The sequence below is a fragment of the Pristis pectinata genome, chromosome 12, assembly GCF_009764475.1.
Source record: "Pristis pectinata isolate sPriPec2 chromosome 12, sPriPec2.1.pri, whole genome shotgun sequence".
Lineage (NCBI taxonomy): Eukaryota > Metazoa > Chordata > Chondrichthyes > Rhinopristiformes > Pristidae > Pristis > Pristis pectinata.
The window spans coordinates 19,511,707-19,537,232 of record NC_067416.1 but is presented as its reverse complement, the minus strand read 5'-3'; the positions used below and the strand labels follow the sequence as shown (position 1 = coordinate 19,537,232).

At 40.0% G+C, this 25,526-nt stretch overlaps 1 protein-coding gene across 1 annotated transcript in view; it reads right to left on the bottom strand.

Moving 5' to 3' along the window:
* Positions 1-25,526, bottom strand: part of tacc2 (transforming, acidic coiled-coil containing protein 2) — an 80,425-nt gene that overhangs the window by 35,107 nt on the left and 19,792 nt on the right. Inside the window, 2 exon segments of the mRNA XM_052027598.1 lie at positions 11,079-11,500; positions 11,502-12,385. Coding sequence (XP_051883558.1) covers positions 11,079-11,500; positions 11,502-12,385 — 1,306 coding nt within the window.

Below are 25,526 nucleotides of genomic sequence, written 5' to 3'. Positions count from 1 at the left end.
ATTTCTTTCAAAGATATAAATACTTTGATTCACTTTAAATTGCACCCTCTCATAAATGGCCACAAAAAAACACAAGGTATTTGGAGCGGTGCTGCTGGGGGAACTGGGACACTGCTTTGCCGATCCATGTCCCTAAGTCTTGAATAGCAAAACTAGATCTATCCCAAAGGCTCTCCACGGCATCTATCTATCGTTAAATCGTAGCCTATACTATGTATTGAGTCTGTCAAGAAGTTCAATTTGAAGTGAAATTCTCAGCACAGCTAGTCACAATATTATTTATTTTTGTTAAGAAACATGTAGCAGAACTGTTACTGCCTTAAACCTTAAGAAATTAGTGTGAACTGCTGGACAGAATCATAGTATAAATTGAAATCAGAATTATCATCTGATCCAAATAATATCTTGCCTGGAACATATAATGCAATTCCACTTTAAACTTTTTTTTGCAGATGCCATTAGACAACTTGAAAAAACATTTCTAGTCATGGTACAGCACAAGAGGAAATTATAAAAAAAGTTATCTTATGCTAATTTTGTTTTTAAAAAGACAATGAAAGCATTAGGTAATAGATAAAAACAGGCAAGTGCATCAGCAGCTCTGAAATGACAGCAGCAGGACACATACACGGAGCAGAGGCAAGCATGCAGGACACAGATTTGGATGTACTTACAACAGAGAACAAAATAACTTCATTCCTTCTACAGTCCTGTGACATAGAGATAGATACATAGAAAAGAGACGGACAGCGAGAAGGAACTGGCAAGGAGAATGTGAACAAACACAAGAAACATTTTTCTAGGAAGTAGGACATATCCTTTTATCCAGACATGCACCCTTACTGCATTTGTGAATGGATCAGACACAACAATTTGAAAAATTAAGAATGTAAGCAAGAGACCTTAAAGAAGACCAACAGAACTCATCGTCCCCATATAAAAATGTGGAAGACATAATTACCTTTTAAAGCGAGTACCCAGATCATTTGCAGTGCTGAAAATAATATGCCGCCTCAAGCATTTGTTTTGACAGTGGGTAATAACAGCTTTTGAGAAGAAATCTTTAAATGTAGATGGACGGGGATGGGTACGTGACTTGGACTGTGTTCTTCACATTGAGTTGGCTGCAATATTTATGACACAGCACCCAATATATTTTTGTATTGGCCCTCCGTAAAACACATCTTGCACAAGAATGCTCCCCAATGGGCATCCTGATGATACCAACAAAATTAGGCCAGGTATGCACCCGAAGTATGTGCTACATTGGCTTATATGAGGTGTGTGCTTAGTTTTGGCTTCAAGAACAGCAGCATGATGGAGCAGTGAGCAATAAATATGGAGCCTATAGGAGCAACCACGTAATTTCTGATTACATTAAACTGCAAAACCCACACAATCTATTAAAAAAAATGTCCAAATTTTTAGTCTGACAGCAGGCAAGGATCCCACATCACTGGAAGGGGTGCCTTGTGATCTATGCTGCCCAGGCCCCAGGCTTTCTGGGCAGGGGCTAAGACTTCTGGCTAATGGTTCCTATTTCACAACAATCTGTACAGTTATCAACTGTAACTTCTTGTGGCAACCCGACAATTGAATTTGGTTCCAACATTGATGTTTAAATTCAGATATGAAGTAATGAAACAATAGGTCCAACCCTGCACTGCCCGTTTCTACTTCCTACCCAAGATCCACAAACCCAACTGTCCTGGTGGGCCCATTGTTTCTGCCTGCTCCTGCCCCACTGAACTCATGTCCTCATATCTCAACTCCATTTTATCCCCCTTAGTTCAGTCTCTTCCTACCTACATCTGTGACGCTTCACATGCTCTCCACCACTTCTACAACTTCCATTTCCCCGGCCCTGACTGCCTCATTTTCACCATGGACATCCAGTCCCTGTACACTTCTATCCCCCATCAGGAAGGCCTCAAGGCTCTCCGCTTCTTTCTTGATAACAGACCCAACCAGTTCCCCTCCACCACCACCCTCCTCTGTCTGGCAGAACTGGTACTCACCCTTAACAACTTCTTTTCTGGCTCTTCCCACTTTCTCCAAACTAAAGCTGTAGCCATGGGCACTTGCATGGGCCCCAGCTATGCCTGCCTTTTCGTTGCCTACGTGAAATAATCCATGTTCCAAGCCTACACCAGTAATGCTCCCCAACTCTTTCTCCACTACATTGATGACTACATCAGTGCTGCTTCCTGTACCCATGCGGAGCTCGTCAATTTCATCAACCTCGCCACCAACTTCCACCCCGCCCTCAAATTTACTTGGTCCATCTCAGACACCTCTCTCCCCTTTCTTGATCTCTCTGTCTCCATCTCCAGAGACAGATTATCTACCAACATCTTTTACAAACCCACTAACTCCCACAGTTACCTTGACTACACCTCTTCCCACCCTGTCACTTGCAAGGATGCCATTCCCTTCTCTCAATTTCTCCGTCTCCGCTCACAATCTGTTCTCATGATGAGACTCTCCATTCCAGGATATCTGAGATGTCCTCTTTTTTCAGAAAATGGGGCTTCCCCTCCGCTGCTATCAATGCAGCCCTCACCTGCATCTCCTCCACTTTCCGCACACCTGCACTCACCCCATCTCCCCCCCCCCGACATAACAGGGAGAGGGTTTCCCTTGTCCTCATCTACCACCCCATGAGCCTCTGCATCCAACACATCATTCTCTGCAACTTCAGTCATCTCCAATGGGATCCCACCACTCTCTGCAGGGATTGCTCGCTCCGCAAGTCCCTCATCCCCCCCCCCTCACTGATCCCCCTCCAGGCACTTATCCCTAAAACCGTCCCAAATGTCACACCTGCCCCTACACCTCCTCCCTCACCACCATTCAGGGCCCTAAACAGTCCTTTCAGGTGATGCAGTCCTTTACATGTGAATCCACCAATGTCATTTATTGCATCCGGTGCTCCCTCCTCTACATCGGTGATACTCAATGCAGATTGGGGGAATCGCTTTGTAGAGCACCTTCACTTTGTCTGCCGTAATAGCCAGGATCTCCTGGTGGCCAGCCATTTTAATTCCACTTCCCATTCCTGCACAGACATGTCTGTCCACAGCCTCCTCTACTGCCAAGTTGAGGCTAGATGCAGATTAGAGGAACGCCACCTCATATTCCATCTTGGTAGTCTCCAACCTGACGGCATTATTCCTCCAGCTTCCAGTAACCACTCCCCTCTGTTTCCTCACCCTTTGTTTTCCCTTATTCCTCTGGCCCCATTACCGCTTCTATTTCTCCTTCCCTGACCTTATGACCTGCCCATCACCCACACCTTCCTCCCTCTGGTTCCCCACCTCCTTCCCTTTACTCCATGGTCCCCTGCCCTCTCCTATCACATTCCTTCTTCTTCAGCCCTTCTTCCACCTATCACCTCCCAGCTTCTCACAGCATTCCCACTCCCCCACCTACCTATCCTCTTCCCTCACCTGGATTCACCTATCACCTGCCAGCCCATGTTTCTCCCCCTCTCCCCACCCTTTTATTCTGGCTTCTGCCCCCTTTCTTTCAAGTCCTGATGAAGGGTCTCGGCCCGAAACATCAACTATTAATTTCCCTCCATAGATGCTGCCTGACCTGCTGAGTTCCTCGAGTACTTTTTGTGTGTTCAGTCAAATGTTTTGGCCTGCTAGAATTATCATTGATCAACATGGAGAGCCTTAAACAACATGCTGACCTAGAAGAATGAGCTTAGAGTCCTTTAGGGATACTCCATGATCCCTGAAATGTAAAGTAAAATATCAACTTTCATTTCCTGAAAACTCCATTATAATTTGCAACAAAACAATTGAAACAGCAGTTGAGAGATCTTCAAAAGTCTGAAACTGAGCTTACTGGGACGCCTGTGTGACAGATGGCCCTTGTTTCTGAATTCTCAGGAGGCCTAAATAAAGTAAATCTCCTTGAAAATGGAAAAATAAAGCTATGGGTGTAATGTCACTGTTGCAACATAGTATTTGCATGTGTCAAAACATGTCCAGTAAGGACTGGAATCCATTCCATGCACACATCCTTACAACCAATTCGTTCCTATTAGCATGATTCTCAAATTAAATATTGTAACCAGTCTTTTGTGGGAATGCTATCTTCACAAGGAAAAATCTTCAGAGTTTACGCTGTAGATGGGTTTACACAATTTAGTGAACACAGTCTTCAATTGACAACGGTTGCACAGAACAAATGACTCTCAAATAGAACATTTTCTACATAAATCAGATTTATCCTTTTTTACTCATTTATTCTCTGATTTCCAACCAATGTAACATTTGGAAGTCCTAGTCCCAGGACAGTTGCTGTTGCATTACTGCAGTTGCCCCTAATATTTAATTTTTAACCTATAACTAGGAGCAAAAGGTCCAAGTTCATTAACCCTAGAAATTCAATCATGCATGAAAACATGCTCTAAACATGTGCAGGGGCACATGCCAGTTTTTCCCAATGCTGTTAGCACCAGATTTTCATGCACACAACTCTTGCCACCATGAAAATATTTGGAGGCAGGCAGAGGTGCAAACACCTTGCTTCACTGACACAAACATGGAAATCCGTACATTGAGGCCTGGGCACTTGCAATACCGTACATTGAGGCCTGGGCACTTGCAATAATGAACTCAACAACAATAGCCCATGGCCAGTGAAGGATCAGAAATTATTGTAGATGAACTGCATGCTCATATCTAATCTACCTTCTCACATCCCACTTAACCCATCCCTTTCATATTATAACACACAGGTAGTTGAAACATGCACCTCCTACCTGCCCCTCTCCCCTCCATCACTCCATGCATGACCCTTTCTTTTTTCAGAGACCCAAGAAATAGTATCTGACCAGGCCCAGCTAGTGAGCCACACCAGTCAGAAGGAGAAGGCCACACCGGGTCACTCCATCTGGCAGTTACATCCATCCACCAACCTAGATCTCAACACCATAACCAGCAGTGAATACTTCAGGAAATGTGATCCATATGTGCTAATTCAGGACGCATGAGAGGCCTCTAACTACATGAGAAGGGTAACCTTTGTATCATCTCCCTTGATAACAAAATTGCATACTAATTCCCCCTTGGTGGACTCAGATGAAGATTATGATGGCACAGCCTACAGGCTGATATCCAGGCACCTCAATATGATTGGGACATTGTCACACCTGTGTGAGATGTTTAGGGATATGGATGAGCCTGCCTCCAACCCTTTTTTTTGGGAGGCAGAGCCTGAATCTATGTGTTTGACTTTACATTGTAACCAACATTAATATTCATGGACACATCCATGGTGCAGGGCTTGATGCCTGAGGTCACATTTCCATTGCTGCACAGAGAAACCACCCAACAAATTAGTGCTCCCACAGAAAGTTCTAACTTCTGTCCTGCAAGCTTAGACCGATGACATCATAAGTATTCAAAGGAGCTCTGAAGATGTCGTGACACACTCCAGCACTACAGAATTGTGTCCAGCACATCTCATGGTTCTGTGACTGTACCAGTACTTACACTTACTAGCTTGATCTGGAGCCTGGAGTGGAAAGAGGAGGAAGGGATAAACAGGATATCCTTTCCCCCCCACCTCCCCACCCCCCCCACCACCGCCAAGAATAACCCCTCCATCCAGTGCTGCAGCTAAATCTGACAGATCAGACTGTCTTTGGATAAAAAAGTTATGTAAGCTCATGGGTACATGACATCAACGATTAGGATGTATTGGCAGTGGTCATATACACTCTGTACATTCAGGGGTGATAAGCCTTTTTGTGGCTTATAACATTCATATGAAGAGTCCTAAGCTACATATGTGTACAGTCTGTCAACACTCTCCTTGAGAACCTTGGGCAAGTACACACTCCCTGATGCTGTTCCCTCCCTGTACTACATCAATGAACTGTGTAATGAACTGTTCTGTATCAACGGTATGCAAGATAAGTTCTTCACTGTTCCTTGGTGCCAGTGAAAACAATAAACCAACACCAATATCAATCAGACTGCAAATGCAACACTGCACTGCAATATGGAGCACATGGCATATCTAACCCCAACACCTGGAGTGATCTGGAGTCAAAGAAGTTAAGAGAGAGACAGCAGAACTTCACTTCTAAAGTCAGAGTAGTCCAGGAAGCATGGCATATGTGAACATGGCATGTATGGAAAATTTTAATTGGATCTTTCAATATTTCAAGCAGAAAGGTTTTCTCTAACCAATAGTGATTTGCACTTTATTCTACACCGGAATACAATCTCATGGTCCTTAAAACATCTTATTGAATTTCCAGGCCAGTATTTCTATGCTTCTTGGTGGTCTCTCATCCATTGCCTGATGCAATGTTCAAACAATTTAATGATCCCTTAAACTGTTAATGTTAAAAAAAAGGATCAAAATATGGCAGAACAAATTAAACAGGTATTCAAGTTAATATTTTGATTATGAAAAATCCTTAATCGAGGCAAACACTGCCAAAAGATTTGAAACCAAGACAGTTTTTAATTCCTGGTCTGTGCCAAGTTAGCTGATTGCTACCAAAATGAAGATAGGGTTACAACAAATGATCTCTGCTTCCAAGAAGTAGGGAATGATGGGGAGGGGATCTGCCAGGATTTCCAGTTTAATCTCTGCTCTATGCTGTCTAATGATCTCTGCCAGAAGATGCATGCATGTGGCTTTTATGAACTGGGCAGTTGAATTGCCCTCCATGATAAGATAAGCTACTAATAATGAGTGCATTTTGGCAAAGAAATCAAGGCAGCAGATGTAGCCTATAAACCAGCATGGTGGAGGAGGGGTGGAGGCAATGCATGGTAACATACAGTTATAAAGTTATACGTAATTCAGAGAAATCATTCCAGTAATTTATCTTTTGTTTATACTTTTTTAATATATTCATGAATGTCATTTTTGTTAAAAAAACAATCAAGATTTTTAATGATTAAGGTGACATAGCATGCTGTGTTTGCCTTATTTTCGCTGCAGTGGAAAGATTTCAAAGAAGTGCTTGGTTGAGACGTCAGTTTACACAAGAGTTTATATACTGGTGAGCTTTGCGTTGAAGGACCCCTATTTTCCCTCCATTCATGTTGCCTATGGAGCCAAACTTTGTGTCAAGTTTGGCATTAATCCACCACAAAATTCTTCAGAATGTTATAGTTTTACTTTAAAAATGAATCTCATTTTATCTTACTGCTGTTGATCAGATATCAACTGTGGCATTATCTCCAAAATTCCAAGCATTACAATTCCATTACCACATTTTTGTTTACATTTTTGGAAGTTCCTTCAATAACTACATGTCCAAAGAAATTTCAGGTCTGCTCCTGTTCTGTAGCTGTAACTATTCTTGAGATGAACCAAGGGAAATCCTGGGGAATATTTCCACACCCCAAACCAAAATAAAGATAATGAAAACAAAATCAGTCTGAAATCTTATTCACCACATAACACCCTTCCCTTCATACTTTGGTAGTCAGGAGTAAAATCACAAAGGCTTAATTTGCTTAGGTTGTGAGTTTTCTTACAGAGTGGCAAACCAATTTGATTTCAGCACAGTGAGGCTGGGTTTCAACTGCAGGGGCTCGTCTGTATACCCCTATTGAACATCCCCAACTAGACAGAACAGGCAACTGTCCAGAGGGTGAAACAAAATGTCTGCAAATACTAAAGAATAGTGCCAGAGACTTGAGTAAATTGTCGGGAAGAGGCCTTCAAAAGGCCTTGAGATTGAGGATGGAGGAAGGGTATGGGTAACTCCTAAAACAGGAAGGTTTAAATATTCCCAACTGTACTCAAAGGACAGTGGGATTAGAGCAGAACTTTAGCAGCTAAGTATATCGAGCAAATTTAATCACCTGACAATTTCTGTTAGGGGAGTTTGGAATAATTATAGGTACATATAATAATCCTAAAAAAAAACACTACTTATTCAGGGCTTTTCCTTAGATATTCCCTGAAATACATTCTCCAATAAAGCATTTCAGGTATTCTGTTAGTTATAAGTTGTTCTAACATTATTTCTAAAAGGTAATACTCTGCAATTAATTATAGACAGATGAGAAAAAATACATCAAATTCAATACTATGCAAAAATGCAACAAATTCTATTTGCTTTTCTATCTAAGTTCTGAAGATAGTCTTTCTGCTCTCTTCATCCAAACTCTATTAAAACTAATTGCAAGTTCCTACACAAAGTAATTCTTTCCCTGGGCTTCAAAACTCAACTACTGATTCAGAAATAACTTTTATCAAAACATGGTTTGTCATAAAAAAATCAATTCCAAACTGACTTTCTCTTTCTTGTGCCACTTCCTGCTGTGCTATCTAAAGCATAGATAAATGAAGTCAAGTGTTTAATTTGCTTTAAGCCTTATTTTAAATTCAAAGTACTTGATAATAACATGCATTATTAACTAGATGAATGTCACATCAGCAGCAAGCTGAATAACATTAAGTAAGAGGTTAGCAATGGTCAATTCAAGAATCACAAATGCTTTCACAGGTTTTTCTGATAGAAATTATCAACAAAAGCAGTTTTGTAAGATATGTAAACAAAAAATGAACACATTTATCAGACTTTCTAGGTTTGTAAATGTTGCTGCAAGAATCATATTCCTGAGCATTACTGGGTGACTGTCCTATGCTGATTATGACTTCTCAACCAACTGCTGCAAACCTGCTGCATTACAAGCTGAAAAAGGGTGCACTGATTAGGAAGAGAGATTTTGATTGGTGGTTACAGTCTTTAGAAAGAATTTCTAATGTTTTGAAATAAAATAGGAATTTTTAGTTTCCACATACAAGTTCTTGGAGCTGAAGCTAAGGGAGGGGAAGAAAGGGCAGACATGATCAAGATCAGAATGCAAGCAGACAAGTGGTTAGACAAAGCTTCAAATAAAACTTAAACATCAACCATTCCTCCATTCCCACCCCTATCCTCCAGTTCCCTGGTAAGAGTAATATCAGGAGGGATACGTGGCTGCTAACACAATTCATTGGCATTTTGTTATACCTTGGAATCTAACCAATCTCTTGGATAAAAACAGAAAATGTTTTAAGTATTCATGGACTGTTCACTGAAGAAAACTTTACCCTTATACCACTGGATTCTTCAGGAGCAATAAAAATATTCCTGAAAAAGTCTCAGAATTTTGAAACTGTATTACTGTTTCCTCAAAGTTGCCCAATGCCCTTTTCAATGCCAACTATTTATTTTCCCCTCAACAATTCTCATTTCTACATAATACACAGGTATCTAAAAACACTTGAATACTGTAGTGTTGGTGTTGCCTTAATGACTATATGATTAACAAAATACTCTACCAATAATGCATTAATTTTATTTCCCATTACATCAAATATCTCAATGAAAAAATAGTCATTTGTGTCACCAAATAAGGCAATAGATCACTTATGACCTATGACAATTGTGAAAGTTTAGGGATAATTCTAAATAATAATATGGCATAACCATAAATGATCTAAGAATATTAAATATTAAATATTTATGAACAATTTGTCTACGAACCTAATCACATAACTTGAAATATCATAATTATATAGTTTTAGGGTACAATTGTTTCTGATCTCATGACCACTGAAGATGGCGACTCCTTTTACCTATGTGTACCTTCATTCAAAGGCTGCAGTGAGTGATAGCAAAATCATAGGATTCATTAAGATTGTCATTTTAAGTTAGCTCATCTCCTGTGGCAAGAAATGTTATTGAAAAGGTGAAATTCCTCATGCAATAGTCCTTGAGAAAGATCTGGATGTTCCTAATGCTTTCAAAAAGTAATTGATATTCATATTTGTTGCAATATTTAAGCTGTGACAATTGATGCTCTTTGGCCTTTCAGTATGAAAGAGATACGCAGTCTGTCTCCTTCAAACTATGGATTCAAATTTGTGTTCCACACACATTGTCATATTTTTCCAGTTCTCAGCCACGTTAACTGGAGCGAGATTTCATAAGTGAGGAAAGAAAAACCCACATTAAATAATCTACTGTCACACTTGTGGTTGACTGAGCGGGGAGGTCATAAAAGGGCATGAGATTCTTCAGGATTCTCACAGAGAGAGCAGAGCAGTTAAGGAGCCTTATGGAATCACTCACAGAAGGATTCATGAAATTATCCTATTTCCCAATTGGCCTGTGCAGCCCTGCTGAGCAGTATTAATATTGGAATACAATTATTAAACATTTATCATCTACTCAACTAAAAAACTATAAGTCTTCAAGCTGATTCTCTCATTTTATTCTCCGAGGAGAAAAAAATAGGTTGAACATGAAAATTACTAAGAAATGACTGCCAATAATCTTGGAGTAGAAAATGTTCACAATATCCGAAAAGGAAGTTGAACTGCCTGCAGGCTGAAAGCTAAGTTGATTTAAGTGATATTGTCATTTCTGCCTAATCTAAACTAAGGTGGTTGATCATTTCACAAACGTCCCTGTGAATGCTTCCAAAGCACTTTTCATTGGTGTAACTCCTCTCCAAGAGAATCCTAAGGAATCACACACACTTTTGTAGAAGACAATCAACTGTTTAATCCAAGGATGTGATATAATGATAGTGTTCACTGCCCAAAAGAGATCAGCTAATTCAGCATGGACTATGGATATAAAAACACAGAAATTTCATGAGAGATGTTTGTGCCTGTCACTCAAATATAGGGGAAAACCAGTATCTATATTTTCTCTTCTTGGTCGGCCATCCTGATCTCCCACAACATAATAAATCTGCTTCCACAATTCTGTTAATATTACATTAAATGGTTTCTAGGAAGAGCACCAATGTAGTGGCCAGGAGCAAGAATGCTGATCCCTACCTTTAATACTATTTTGTATCAGTGCCACCAATCTCATGTTTTTTTTTAATTTGAAGTAATGCCTCATCAGCACAAAATGGGGATTCCCACTGGCAATATGCTGGTACTTTCCAAAGTATTGATAGTTTTGTTTTAATTCAGCAGTTTACCATTAGATAAGTCATGCCTCTGCAAAACTGAAAAGCATAATATTGAAGATTGAAGTTTAAGGCTTTGAACATTTGACTCAAAATAACTACTTTATTACTTACGTTTTTAAAGGTAGCCTCTTCTTCTTTGATGACTTATTGTTACTATCTCCCTCACTTGCACCAGGGTCATCATTCACCTCAAACGAAGCAGGGGAATGAGAAGGAGATCCTGAGATCTTTGTGGAAGATTTAAATGGATCCGCTGAGTTTTCACAGTTGTCCACATCAATACTCGATGGAGCATGAGGCAACTTGGGAGAATTTGGGACCTGCACATTGGTGCTAAAGGGGTTGAAATTAGGATCATCCCACTTAGAAGGGTCAAATGAATACGTAGTCTTTGGAATAGGGATATCATCGGGATCAGCAGTTGAGTAAGATGATGGAGCACTATCTACCTTTTCAACTGGTAGAGCCTTTTTGATTCCAAGCTTTGGCTTTCTTAGTGGCATCTTCCCACCAGATTTTTTGCCAAATTTCTTAGGAACGGTTTTTTTTTTCGAGATCAGTTTCAAAGTTGTCTTTTTCCTCAGAATAATCAAATTCCAGCCTCACTGCATGGCCCACAACTGGAGAATCAGACACTATGCCGGACTCAGTTGCTATTTTGTCCAAGTCTTTTGATGCAACAGGAATGGTTTCACTTTCACTCTGTTCTACTGGTAAGTTTTGTAGTTTATCTCCACTGGCAAATGGATTGATCTCAGAAAGGTTGTCTTGATCAAAACTGTTGGACGCCAGAAGAGGAAGAGGGGACTCCTGTTGGTTTATAGCACTTTGTAAACTGGTGCAGGAGGATTCAGACGTATTCACTTCTTTATTTGTCTTGGGGACAGTAGACCTTGTTTGGGCTTCTGTTGTAGTTGGAGCCTCTGTTGGCTTTTCTGCCGGTGTCTCTGCTGGCTTCTCTGATTTTGTCTTCTTTTTTAGAGATAGTGGCCTTGGTTTCTTTTTCTTAACACTGGGAGCATTATCTGAGGCTATGCTAAAGGCCTCTGCCTGCAGAGTTTTTGCCACATCCTCTGTGCTACCAACATCTGCAATTCCAGCAGGTTTTCGCGAGAATGGTGGAGACTGTGGAGCTGGTGGGCTGGAGCTAGTCAGTATGTGCAGAGACTTCTCATTGGCTTGCTTCCCAGGTTCAGAACCTTCTAGCTTTGCGGGCGAGCTTGGAGCTAAAGGGGACTGAGCATGGAAAGAGTCCAAGACATCAAGACTATCAAAGTCAATTTTGTACGCTCCACTGCTGGCTATTGGTTTATCTTCATCAAATACAATGGAAGCTGATTCACAGAGTGGTTTGAAGGAATCAATTTGCTGTGGCGAGTTCTCAGGGGCAGCAACAATCTGATTATCAGGAAAAAGGACTGAAACAGAAAAAAAGTGTTTACTATACATAACACTGCTTCTTGTCATTTAAATCCAGATTCATCCTTCTCTTGCCCAACACTCTAATTAAACTAGTCCAAATCTTTAATAGTATAAACATGTTTAGACTTACAACATAATTGTGATTTTAAAAAGCAGTGAATCCATGTATTTGAGCATTGAAAGCACGAGAGGATATTATTCATTGTGACATGAAAAATTAAAAATAATCCATAAAATACAAATGCATTTTATATTTTAAGAAATGGGATCAAATGACTACTTCAGATAGATGATATCCCACTTAGCTTGTCAGTAACCAACTCCCCTTATCATCATTGTAGAGTAACTCTGCTTGCCTGACATGCAGTCCTTGTTGAGATTACTCTTCCTCCAACAAAACATGGCAAGGAAGACTAAACCCATTATTTTTTATCACCCAATTCCATATCCCCTTCCCTCACCCCATTTTCTGACCACATTGGCTAGCTTGTTCATAATTTTGCTATTTTGTTCAACCTTGAATTTAGCTCCATACTCTCAGCATCAATAAGACCCCTTATTCTGTGTTGTTACCCACTTCCAACCTGCTTACGTTGGCCTTTCTGTTTTCATCATTTCAAATGCACCCCTGGCTGGTATCTATTTTCTACTCTCTTAATTCAAAACTTATCCAAAACTTTTATGATTGTTCCATTACTCTTGTGACAAGTCTATTTTAAAACTTATCTACACCCACCAGCATAATTATAGAAAGAGTGGAGGAGGGAGTGATGTAAAGTAGTAAGGCTTGCACATATTTCCCCAGTGAGTTCACTCTTGCAAATATCAAAACATTGCTACAACTGGAACTTCTCATCAATTTGAAACTATTACCGATTATATGCTGTACTTGAAATTCTTCATCATTAAATTCATTACTTTCTTTCCATTTTTCACTAAACATTTATAAAGCTTGACTGATAAATGGGGATGTAGGGTCCCTCTTGAAGTATTGTTGAAATTGACCACTGTATACTTCAAAATAAAATTCAAAGTATATATGCAAAAATTGCAATCAAATTACCATCAGTTATAAGACTAATCATGAAACCTGTGAAAGGGTGGTTCCTTGGAAATTTTAAAGGCTCTAAAATGTAATAAGGTTAAAGGCAGAAATAAAATTAACTATGAAAAGTAAGAGAGATTCTTTTGCAAACTTCCCTGTGTTCCTCATATACTAAGATATCGTAATCAACATCTGCATAATTAAAACAACAGAATACAAAGTGTTTAGCTATTAAATACTCAAATTGGTTCTGGTGTTGAATAGATTGATGACACAATGAGGCTAAAAAGAGGCAACTAAAAATAATACTGTTGGTGGAAACTACTGCAATATAAATACGTCACAATTATACTTCTGGGAATAGTGGGAAAGCCAGAATGAGGAGTGACAGAGAGTTACCAATATATGAAAGATACAAAGTTACCAATATATGAAAGATGTCATAATCCCAGAACTTCTTACTTAAGAGTCACGTGGAAATAGCTTTGTCACATGGAGTGCAAGAACGTTTCTCACCACCGCAAGTCAATCTCAATAGGGATGCGCATTAAAGGCTATGCACATTTCCCTTGGAAGAGTAAACAAAATGCAAAAGGTAGTTTTGGTCAGAATGCAAGTTAGCATTAAAGTTAATCTCTAGCGTCATGTAGTGTTGAACACACCTCCTTCACTTGCAATTCATAAGAAATTAAACTCCCCACTGCACACAGAGCAAGATTCCCTGCTTAAATGTATAATTTCAATCAGTGTAGAGAGGGGCAGCAAACTGCTGCTACCTTCTGATTCCTGGTGCTTTCAAAATCTTCATTCAGAAGCTTGGCCTGGCATTGAACAAGTCCAATGTAATTGTCAATTGAGCCAAAAGATGGCACAAATGATCAGATCCTCAGTGGAACAGCTTTAAGTGCTTTTTCAAGAGCCCTGAAAAAAATATCAGCCTGCCTCCTTGGTGTACCATCATGCTGATATCTCTTAGGGAATTGCTGTTTCAAACGGTTGACCTCAATCAGATCACCTTTTACTGGTACATGGGATCCTGCATTTCTGAAGGACAATTGCACATTGTGACATCCAGTGGATGTTGAGGAAGCTTCAGAACAAAAAGACAGAAAGCTTTGCTCAGAACACTGAAGAGATTTCATCCACAGGAGAAGATTCCAGGGTCACGTAAAATAGCCAATTCCCCAACAACAGCTCAGGTGAATACTGTTCCTTTAACTCGAGCTCTTGAAATATTCATTCTTCTTTGAAGCTCCGAGTTTCCATTTTGGAAACCCACAGCATTTCTTCAGGACGTGTGCACCCCCCAGTGTTGCAGATGTGCTGTCATATGCAGGTTGTACACCAACTGACATCCCTGCTGTGCACCCAGATGTGCAGATGGTGGATTTGGGATGGGCTGATTCTGTGTGCAGGTATGTCACATGCATGAAGCCTAGTGATAGATTTTCACACTTGCAATCCTGTTTGAAACTGTCTCATGATCAATTTTGCACTTTAATCCAATTGTGCTGCAGATATTAAATTCAGTGAGGGTTTTGCCATGACCACTATATGTGCATTGGACACCTATGATGCCCAGTCACTGGCATCTGGCCTTGATTAAGGCCAATTGGGGAGCCCATAAACTTTAACCTACCTTCAAAGACTGAATCCATCATGGAGGATCAGTTCAACCTTCTGTCCTTAATTTTAAGATTATGGGCACAAATCTTGCCCTATAGCTGCTACAGGAAACTGAGACTGCAGATCATGAGTTCATCTCAACCCGTTCAGCTCTGTGCTGATTATGCAGTGTCAGTACATTAGATGAATATGTTGTAAGATATTATACCATGTCACTGAATATATATAAACATACCAAATTCTGTACAGCTGGGGAGAATGCACAGATTGCTATCTCTCATTTGCAAGTGTAAGGTTGATTAAAATCCGTGTGTTCCAGTTTGACCTGAAGAAAGGATGGTGCAAGTCACCACACACACACACACACACACACACACACACACACACACACACACACACACACACACACACACACACACACACACACACAGTGGGAATTCAGATGTGATCCACTAGATTGCAATTAACTCTTGAGTACTGGGCAACATGATGAACACCACTTCATCTGATTAAATAACAAACATAAAATAGTAATAGTGAAAAACATCACAGTAGCTCCCGCAAAATGCTCTGTATAATCTACTTTATCTCAGCTCTGTTTCCATGTGTCTTTCTACTAGGAAATAATATCTACTCTGCTGGGCTGCCTTCAGAGATGAATAAATAAGAGGAGCTGGGACTGAAAAACGAGTGAATCAGAGTTACAGTTGACAGGAACAATCAATATGCATATCTTCCAAGTACCAATGATACTAAATCCAGAGTCTTAAAACAAGACTCATTTACAGCTTTTTTTGTAAAAGATGTGCTATCCACAGGTAATGAAAACTTAAAGACAAGATTAAAAATTATTGGGATGAGTGGGAAATGAAAAATCCTTGCTTCCAAACTGACCCCAACCTATCTCCTTCTCATAATGGAGCAGGAGATGGCTTATCAACTCTTGGGCCAGTCACGGACAATATTTAAGGAGCTGTCATACCTCCAACTTAACATAAGCTGAAGATTCCCCAGAGCAAAGAAGCAAACATTTTCATTGACCCAACAGTTGGATGATTCTCTCCCAAATCTACCACCCGACTTCCACAACCCACACCAGCTTTTAGTTGGAGAACTTGTGGAGAATAATTGAAAGAGAACACTGTTAATTTCAGCAAGTCATCCAAGAAACTGTTACCTCCAGGTTTCCCATCTGGAAATCCTCCCCCAGCTCTCTCTGTACTCAGAGTAAGCAACAGGACCAATAAACCTATAAAAGTGGGTTAGCAGAAATGTGACCTCTATATTTGTAGCAATCTTACTTTTGGAGTATGGCAAACTTCTAACCAATGAAAGTTTTTAACATATCACCTTTCACTTGTCTGTCCTCACATGGTGGATGTAGGGCCGAAATCCGAAGACATTTTTTTCTGGAACAAATGAGAAGGATACGGGAAACAACAGCTGTGCAACTCAGAGGCACTCCTGATGATTCATCATCCAGTCACCCAGCACACACATTCCTCCCCAAAACAAAAATGGAGAAGAAGGAAATGTTTACATTATCTAAAAGGGTTTTTCGGTTCTCAAGCTGGAAGGAAGCTAAATAATTTTGAAGCAGTCTGACAGCTTATCATATTCCAGTCATGTGAGAAATCATCTTGTGGAATTCTAACACATTTTCTAAGGAATGGGAATGTTGTTAAGTTGCTTTAATGCAACATGAGAAAAAGTGGATCATCGGGTGGGGGCGGGTAATGACGAGAGAGACTTTTGTCATTTTTAGCCACCTATTCCAAGCCTGTCAAAAGCAGCAGCTGAATGAATGCTAATACAGTTGAAAAAAGCATTAAAATATGGAAGGTCTTTTTAGTTGTATGGAGTTAGGCAAACAGCAGTTATTTTGCAAATCTGAGGAACAGTACAGGCTACAAGGATTTAGTTTAATTTTTAGTTTTTACACAGGCACCATTCATTAATTAAAATGCTTTCAATGCACAAAGCTAAAGAGCTCTTAGGATTCAATGCAAGTGTTATTGAAAAAGCAAACATTTTCTACTGAACTGTATAAAGGAAGCTCTCCAGTGACTGTAATACCGAACATTGTTGGGGAAGAAAAATGAAATACAGTTAGGTTAAAACACTTCTGGTGTAAGCAAGTGCTAACAAAAAACATGAGCTGTATTCTGTGAAGAGGACGTCTAATAATGGTCTCTCTTCCTTATTTCATCAGGTCTAATCTTTTCCTCTTGGATGTCTGGGATAATACTATTGATGTGAACAGAAATCAATTTTCTACAGATGATTACAATTTTCCCATAAATATCTTTGTGGAAAACATTTTGAATATAAAGAAAGATCTATTTACGGCTGTGTACCTGCCTTGCCACTTGAATTCAGCAGCAGCCACTGCCCTTTCACAGCAGCCAGGGATAAATTATTCCTTTTTGACATAGTTGAACTGAAGCAAGTGTAAGTGGCCAAAAGATTATTTTTCAATTGTGTGAAAATCTCCCTGCAAATGTTACAAGCTTATTGTATGTAAACTGAAGCAAACATATGCCACACTGTAAATGTATCTCAAGATGTATCCTCCTAAATTAATATTTCCACCAGTGTATTGTCTGTTGTCTTGCATTGCACAGAAGCATTAGGTCACAGAGAGAAGTGCTATTCTTTCTTTTCCAGTGCTCCAATAACACGTTAATATTAGCTGTTTCTGAAAACATGCTCTACTCGCCATCAATATCCAAACTTGTTAGGAAGGTGGATGTATCCACTGCAGCTCAGCAAGCCCTACAGTAGTTTGAAGAAATATAATGTATTATCAGTCACAGTGTGTATTTGGGGGAAAGTGTTTAGGGGAAGAGAAGATGGGGTCTAGGGGGAAGGGCCAAATTAATTGACTACTCTATTGGTCAGTCTGTATCCACATAGATCTAAGAAATGATCAGCTGTCAAGATGCTATATCTCTCTCTCCAGCTAGACAGGAAATGAAGTAAGTAAACTACTGTAGCCATGTCTTTTTTACCTGGACCTCTTTAAGGATCTTGTTTCTGATCTCTCATCTACTAACCTGAGGTTGAGAGAGGAAATTAATCTCTAAATCCTTTAATTGTCCATTGCTTTAATACCCGCCTTCAAACTCATTTATTCAATTAAGAACTTAGAACCATAGAACCATAGAACAATACAGCACAATACAGGTCCTTCGGCCCACCATGTTGTGCCGACCTTCAAACCACACCTAAGACTATCTAACCCCTTCCTTCCACATATCCCTCTATCTTAAATTCCTCAATATGCTTATCTAACAATCTCTTGAACTTGTCCAATGTATCAGCCTCCACCACCACCCCAGGCAGCGCATTCCATGCACCAACCACTCTCTGGGTGAAAAACCTCCCTCTGACATCTCCCTTGAACTTCGCACCCATTACCTTAAAGCCATGTCCTCTTGTTTTGAACACTGGTGCCCTGGGAAAGAGGCACTGGCTGTCCACTCTATCTATTCCTCTCAATATCTTGTATACCTCTATCATGTCTTCCCTCATCCTCCTTCTCCTCAATGAGAACAGCCCTAGCTCCTTTAGTCTCTCCTCATAATCCATACTCTCTAATCCAGGCAGCATGCTGGTAAATCTCCTCTGCACCCTTTCCAACACCTCCACATCCCTCCAATAATGAGGCGACCAGAACAGGACACAGTACTCTAAGTGTGGCCTAACCAGAGTTTTGTAAAACTGCATCATCACTTTGCGACTCTTAAACTCGATCCCAAGACTTATGAAAGCTAACATCCCATAAGCTTTCTTAACTACCCCATCCACCTGTGAGGCGACTTTCAGTGATCTGTGGATATGAACCCCCAGATCCCTCTGCTCCTCCACACTGCCCAGAATCCTGCCATTTACCTTGTACTCTGCCTTGGAGTTTGTCCTTCCAAAGTGTACTACCTCACACTTCTCTGGATTGAACTCCATGTGCCACTTATCAGCCCAGCTCTGCAGCCTATCAATATCCCTCTGCAAGCTTCGACAGCCCTTCACACTATCCACAACACCACCAATCTTTGTATCATCTTCAAACTTGCTAACCCAGCCTTCCACCCCCTCATCTAAGTCATTAATAAATATCAGAAAAAGTAGAGGTCCCAGGACCGATCCCTGTGGGACACCACTAGTCACAGCCCTCCAATCCGAATGCACTCCCTCCACCACAACCCTCTGCTTTCTACAGGCAAGCAAATTCTGAATCCACATGGCCAAGCCTCCCTGGATCCCTTGGCCTCTGACCTTCTGAAGAAGCCTACCACGCGGAACCTTGTCAAACGCCTTACTGAAATCCATGTAGACCACATCCAATGCACTACCCACATCAATATTCCTGGTCACCTCCTCAAAGAACCCTATCAGGCTTGTGAGGCAAGATGTTCCCTTCACAAAGCCATGCTGGCTGTCCCTAATCAGTCCATGATTCTCTAAATGCTCATAGCTCCTATCTCTTAGAATCCTTTCTAAGAGCTTACCCACCACAGACATAAGGCTCACCAGCTTGTAATTCCCTGGACTATCCCTACTACCTTTCTTGAATAAGGGGACAACATTCACCACCCTCCAATCCTCTGGTACCATCCCTGTGGACAACGAAGACTCAAAGATCCTAACCAATGGTTCAGCAATCTCCTCCCTTGCCTCACGAAGCAGCCTGGGGAATATTCCGTCAGGCCCCGGGGACTTATCTGTCCTAATATTTTCTAACAACTCCAACACATCCTCTCTCTTAATATTCACATACTCTAGAACATTACCCTCACCAACACTGTCCTCAGCATCATCAAGCCCCCTCTCCTTGGTGAATACTGAAGAGAAGTATTCATTGAGAACCTCACCCACTTTCAAAGCTTCTAGGCACATCCTCCCACCTTTGTCTTTAATCGGACCTACCTTTACCCTAGCCATCCTTCTGCTCTTCACGTACGAGAAAAAAGCCTTGGGATTCTCCTAACCCTACTCACCAAAGCCTTTCCTTGTCCCCTTCTCGCTCTCCTCGGCCCTTTCTTAAGTTCCTTCCTTGCTACTCTATATTCCTCACGAGCCCTGTCCGATCCTTGCTGCTTACACCTTATGTATGCTGCCTTCTTCTTCCTAACTAGTTGTTCCACCTCTCTCGTCACCCACAGTTCATTCACCCTGCCATTCCTTCTCTGCCTCACCGGGACAAATTTATCCCTAACATCCTGCAAAAGATCCCTGAACATCGACCACATCTCCATAGTATATTTCCCTTCAAAAATGTCACCCCTATTTACATTCCCAAGTTCTCGCCTTATAGCCTCATAATTTGCCTTTCCCCAGTTAAATATCTTCCCATCCTCTTTGGTCCTATCCCCGTCCATGACAATTCTAAAGGTTATGGAGCAATGGTCACTGTCCCCCAAATGCTCACCCACCGATAGATCTGTCACCTGTCCCGGTTGGTCAACTTGGTCATCTTTCCTAATTCCTTCTTGGCTGTTTCTGAAATGCCTTGCACTAGTTTCTTTTCTACATCAACTACATTAAATAAATGCAAGCTGTTATTCAGTTTAAGAGATAAAAACTAAATGAGCAAACAAAGGTGGACTCACTATCTTTTTTACACATTCCCAAGTGAAATCAATGAAGTAATTCTAAACTGCATGTAACATGCATGTGCTTGTTTCAGCATGTGCTTCATTATATAATTATTGGTACAAATATGCCATAAACACCTAGTAACCATTCCAATAGTTAAATACAAATATTGTCTTTAGATTGGGAAGTATTCATTGAGTGATCTATTCTACTATTTTATATCATCTCATAAAATTATATAAAAACCCTCAGCTTATTTTACTTGGAGATACACACATTGAACTGCCTTACTTGGTGTCTTTTTCTTGTGCTGGGTTCAAACATTTTCTTCCATTGTTAAAGTGAAATATTACAGAAGTAAAATATACAGAATAAAACAAAAACTATGTGGCAGCCCTGCATGACGACGTTTCACAGGCAATATGCCTCAGTACTTTCCACTATATTTTTAAAAAATTATAGTATGATTTTCTTTACACTCTATTACAAAAGAATGATCAGACATTTGCACACCAACTGGAGTGCCAGATGTTCTCCATTAATGGTTGATTTCTTACATGATTAGCTTTAATAGCTGAGTGCAGATTTGTACTGCTGCTCCAACTGCAATTTCCAAGACAAATTTCCTACATATTCATAGGGAACCTTGGTACTCTGTCACAAGTTAATAATACTTAGGTTCACAGAGGGAATGAGAAAAATAAATCAACAGGAAAACCTTTTAATTGCAATATTCCTGATACGATATACAATTAGTAAAGCTATTTATGCTAATTACTTCAGCTTTCAGAGGGCCTACCCCATTTGATGCCAAAGGAGCATTTACCTCAAAATATCCAGTTGATAAGCAATTAACTAGTGTTGGTTGTGTTTTTTTGTCTTATATGAAAGTTACAGATTCAATACTCATAACCCTTGCCATTATCTTAACTCAACTTGTAGCTTGATCATATGGTCGAAGTGATATATCAAGACACCAAGTTTAATTCCTATGGGAACAAGAGAAACAGGCAAATCGCCAAAATGAATCTCCAGATTTCTTATCATTTTTTTACATCAGCTGTTGACCTGGAAAATAATGGCAGCTGCTCTCAGTAAATTCCTTTCTTCATAAAATATGGCCTGCTCAGCAAATATTTTGTTTTTATTTCAACCTGGCTATACAATCTGCACAGAGCTGGTGAAGAACTGTATCAAGATGAGACTTGGTTTTTTGCATGGGGCCATGGAAGTCCTCTATAGCCTAGAATCTATGACAAATGGTATTGTTCAAATTCTATTGCAAGAAATACAATTTGGTCTTTTTTATACAACATATTGTACCAAAAGTTTTATAAGAATTATTGGATTGGAGAAACAGTGGGTGTTTTTAGCTTTCCAGGTTTCAGAGTTAATTTCAACATTAAGTAGTGAGACCTATGATGCATTGTTGGTACTAACATCCTAAATGCACCATAACTGTAATGCTTAAATGTATTCTTCGTGTGAATGTCCTACAGGCATGCAGACAGGATCTACAATGTGCAGGTACTGGTAATGTTCTTCTTCTCTTTGCCTTTTCTGAGAAATCAACGCCCCAATCTGCCAATCTCAGCAGTGAGTGATTCATTCAAACCTTGCACAACTAATTGAAGTGTAGTACCAACACTCTCTGTAGGAGAGACTGTAGAGCCAGAGAAATCGCACTGACACATTGGATACTTTCCAAAACAGATACTTTTAAGGAATATTGTACATGCTGGAAGTCCAAATGAAAATGTGCTAATGGGTCAATGAAACACAAAGTCAGATTAATGTTTCAATAGCAAGCCTTCATCAGTTGGATTGCATCCAAGAATGATGTACACCAATGAGGGGTTTCATTCCAAAATGTTAACCAATATTTCATTTACAGATTTTAATTGATCTGATAGCTTCGAGCCACTCTACTCAACTTGAGCACACAATTTAGACTGACAGTTTGTGGCAAACCACCTTTTGGATGCAATATTAGCCTGCTTAAAAGATCCCACGACACAAAGCAACAACCAAAGTACAGAAGTTCTTTCTATGTCGTATCCAACATCTACCACCCTAGAAATAAAGGTTAACAGATGACTTACTTCATTGTTGTTTGTGAGGTCTTTGTTATGTTCAAATCAGCTGCCTTCATACCTTACAAAATAGTGGTGACTAAATATCAAAGCTAACTCTGTGTTGTGAAGTTTCTTAGGATGTCCCAAGGATAGTGACAAACTATTTAAATTCAAACTTGCTTTTCCTTTTTATTTTCTTGTTTCTTTCACAGTTAAAATGAGTTCATGTTCAGTTCTCCTTGCAATCTGAATTAATTGAAGGACTTAACTGCAACCTTTCTATTTCTGATGGTGTCAGAAGAACACAAGAAAATAGTTGCAGGAGTAGACCATCAAGCCCTTCAAGCCTGCCCCTCCCACTTAATATGATCATGGCTGAACTACGCTGACCACAACTGCTCTTCTGTGCCACTTCTCCATACCCCTTATTCTTCAATCTGTCAAATATTTATCTGCCTCCACTCTAAATGCTTCTAATGATCTAGCTTCTCCCACCGGCTGGAGCAGAGAATTTCAGAAATTCACTGCCCCCCGCGAGAAGAAAGTTCTGCATACCTTAGTTTTAAACTTAACTCGTAGTTACCCTTGTTTGAGACTCTCCCACTAGTGAAAACATCCCAACATCTACCCTGCAAAGGGCTCTTAGGCTCTTATATGTTTGAATAAAGTCACCCCTCATTCTTCTAAACTCCAAACTGCTTGGTGTCTCTTGGTAGGACGACCTTCTGACCCCAGGAATTAGCCTGGTGAAGCTCCTATGTACTGCCTCTAATGTTGGTATTTATTTTAGGTAAGGGGACTAAAACTGTACACACTATTCCAGGTGAGGCCCCACCAACACCCTGTACAAACCTCCTTATTATTAAACTCCAACCCCTTTGCAGGACCATCAGGTCCTGGCAACTTGTCCATCTTAAGCTCCCAGAGTTTCTCCAATACTTTATCCCTTGCAATTTGATTTTTTTTTTAAGTTCTGCCGTGTTATTTTAAATTAACTATCTGATATCTTGGGTATATTAGCAATGTCTTCCACGGTGAAGAATGATGCAAAAAATGTATTCAACATATCTGCCATTTCGTTGTTTGCTGTTGTAATTCACCAGCCTCATTCTCTAGAGGCCCCACATTTATATTGCCATAGAAACTTCAGGTTTGTTTTTATACTACATGCAAGTTTTCACTCAAAATTTATTTTTTCGCCTTATGAGCTGTTTAGTCTTCTAATGCTGGATCCTAAAAACTTCCCAGTCATCTGGTGTCCTCACCCCCCTATTAATCCAGCGTTGGTACATTAACACTGAGATGTCTTCACATAATAAAAATTAATCAGAAGAAGCTCCCATTAAGCATGTGGTAATATTAATCAGATTAACATTGTTCAGTCATAAGGCAATTGTAATCAGATGTGTCTGAGGAAATCAAACAGTTTCATTAGAGTGTAGGGTAATTAATTTCTCACAGGCCTGTCAGAAGCTTTGATTGACAAAGTTGTTTTTCATTATTCTAAATGGAAACTCTTATACACTAGTTTTCTCTAAACTTGTTATTGAGGAATCAGCACAAGTTTTTGCTCGTTCTTTTGCTGACACCTTGCTGAATTAAATACAGGTGCAGGCTTTAAACTAAAAGCGGCACACACGTCATACATTGAAGGTCAATTACTCAATAGTTCACTTATTTGAGAGGACTACATTTGATGACTATTACAGATGAACATAAAGAGTGACCTTATTCTACCTTTCCATGAGATATTGGCTGCTCTATAACCCAACTCATATCCCATATCTTTTAATAACCTTGATTAATAAAAATCTAACAATCTCTAATTTAAAATTAGCAATTGGACACACAAGAGACTGTAGATGCTGGAACCTGAAGCAAAAACTAAACTGCAAGAGGAACTCAACAAGTCAAGCAGCATCTGTGGAGGTAAAGGGACAGTTGACATTTCAGCTTGAGACCCGGCAACTGGAAAATTGACCTAGCAACTTTAATTTATTAAATACAGTCCTAAATTTTTACTAATATTTGCATATGGGAATTTACCTTCATCATTCCTGAAAGGCCTGATTCTATTTGTTAAACTCTTCCTTTTCTCCAGTTCATCCGTGCCCCCCCACCCCACTAACAGAAATGGTTTATACTTGCTCCCGTTAGTAGCCAAATCACTACTTAACTTTCTAAACCCCAAGGTATTCAACCCTAGTTTGTGTAATTTCTTGTAATTCATCTCCTGCATTGTATGTATAATTAGTAGAGCTACATTTCCCTCCCTTCAAGTTCAATAAATCCATCCTAAAAGTAGTGCTTAGAACTGCTCACAATATTCAGAGATTAGAAGTTCGTCTCCGCCCTTCATTAAAATGGCTTTGACTCCTGAAAGACCTTGAAATTGCATACCATCATTTAATTGCTTCAGAAACAGTGGACTGTTGAAAAACTTCAGTAGGATTTCTCACAGCTATCAGACTTAGATGTGCGGCTGAGGGTTTGCCAGCCAGCCCTTTAAGGTGCATGCACACACCACTTCCAGCACTCTTCCAGTTACTGAAGTGTGCTGTTTACTTGCAGATAGCCAAATTAATGATTACTTAGGGCAGGGAGCATGTTCCTGATTTTAATGAGAGGGATATAAAAGAGGTGATAGATCACATCACTTGTAGGAAGGACATTCTGCGTTTAAGGGGACCATGTAGGGTTACATCCAGGCACTCCTGGTGGAACGTTGCCAGAGAAATCTCCGTAAGCATATATATGCAGCTACACTAATCTCATTTTTCTCCCACATCCCCATCA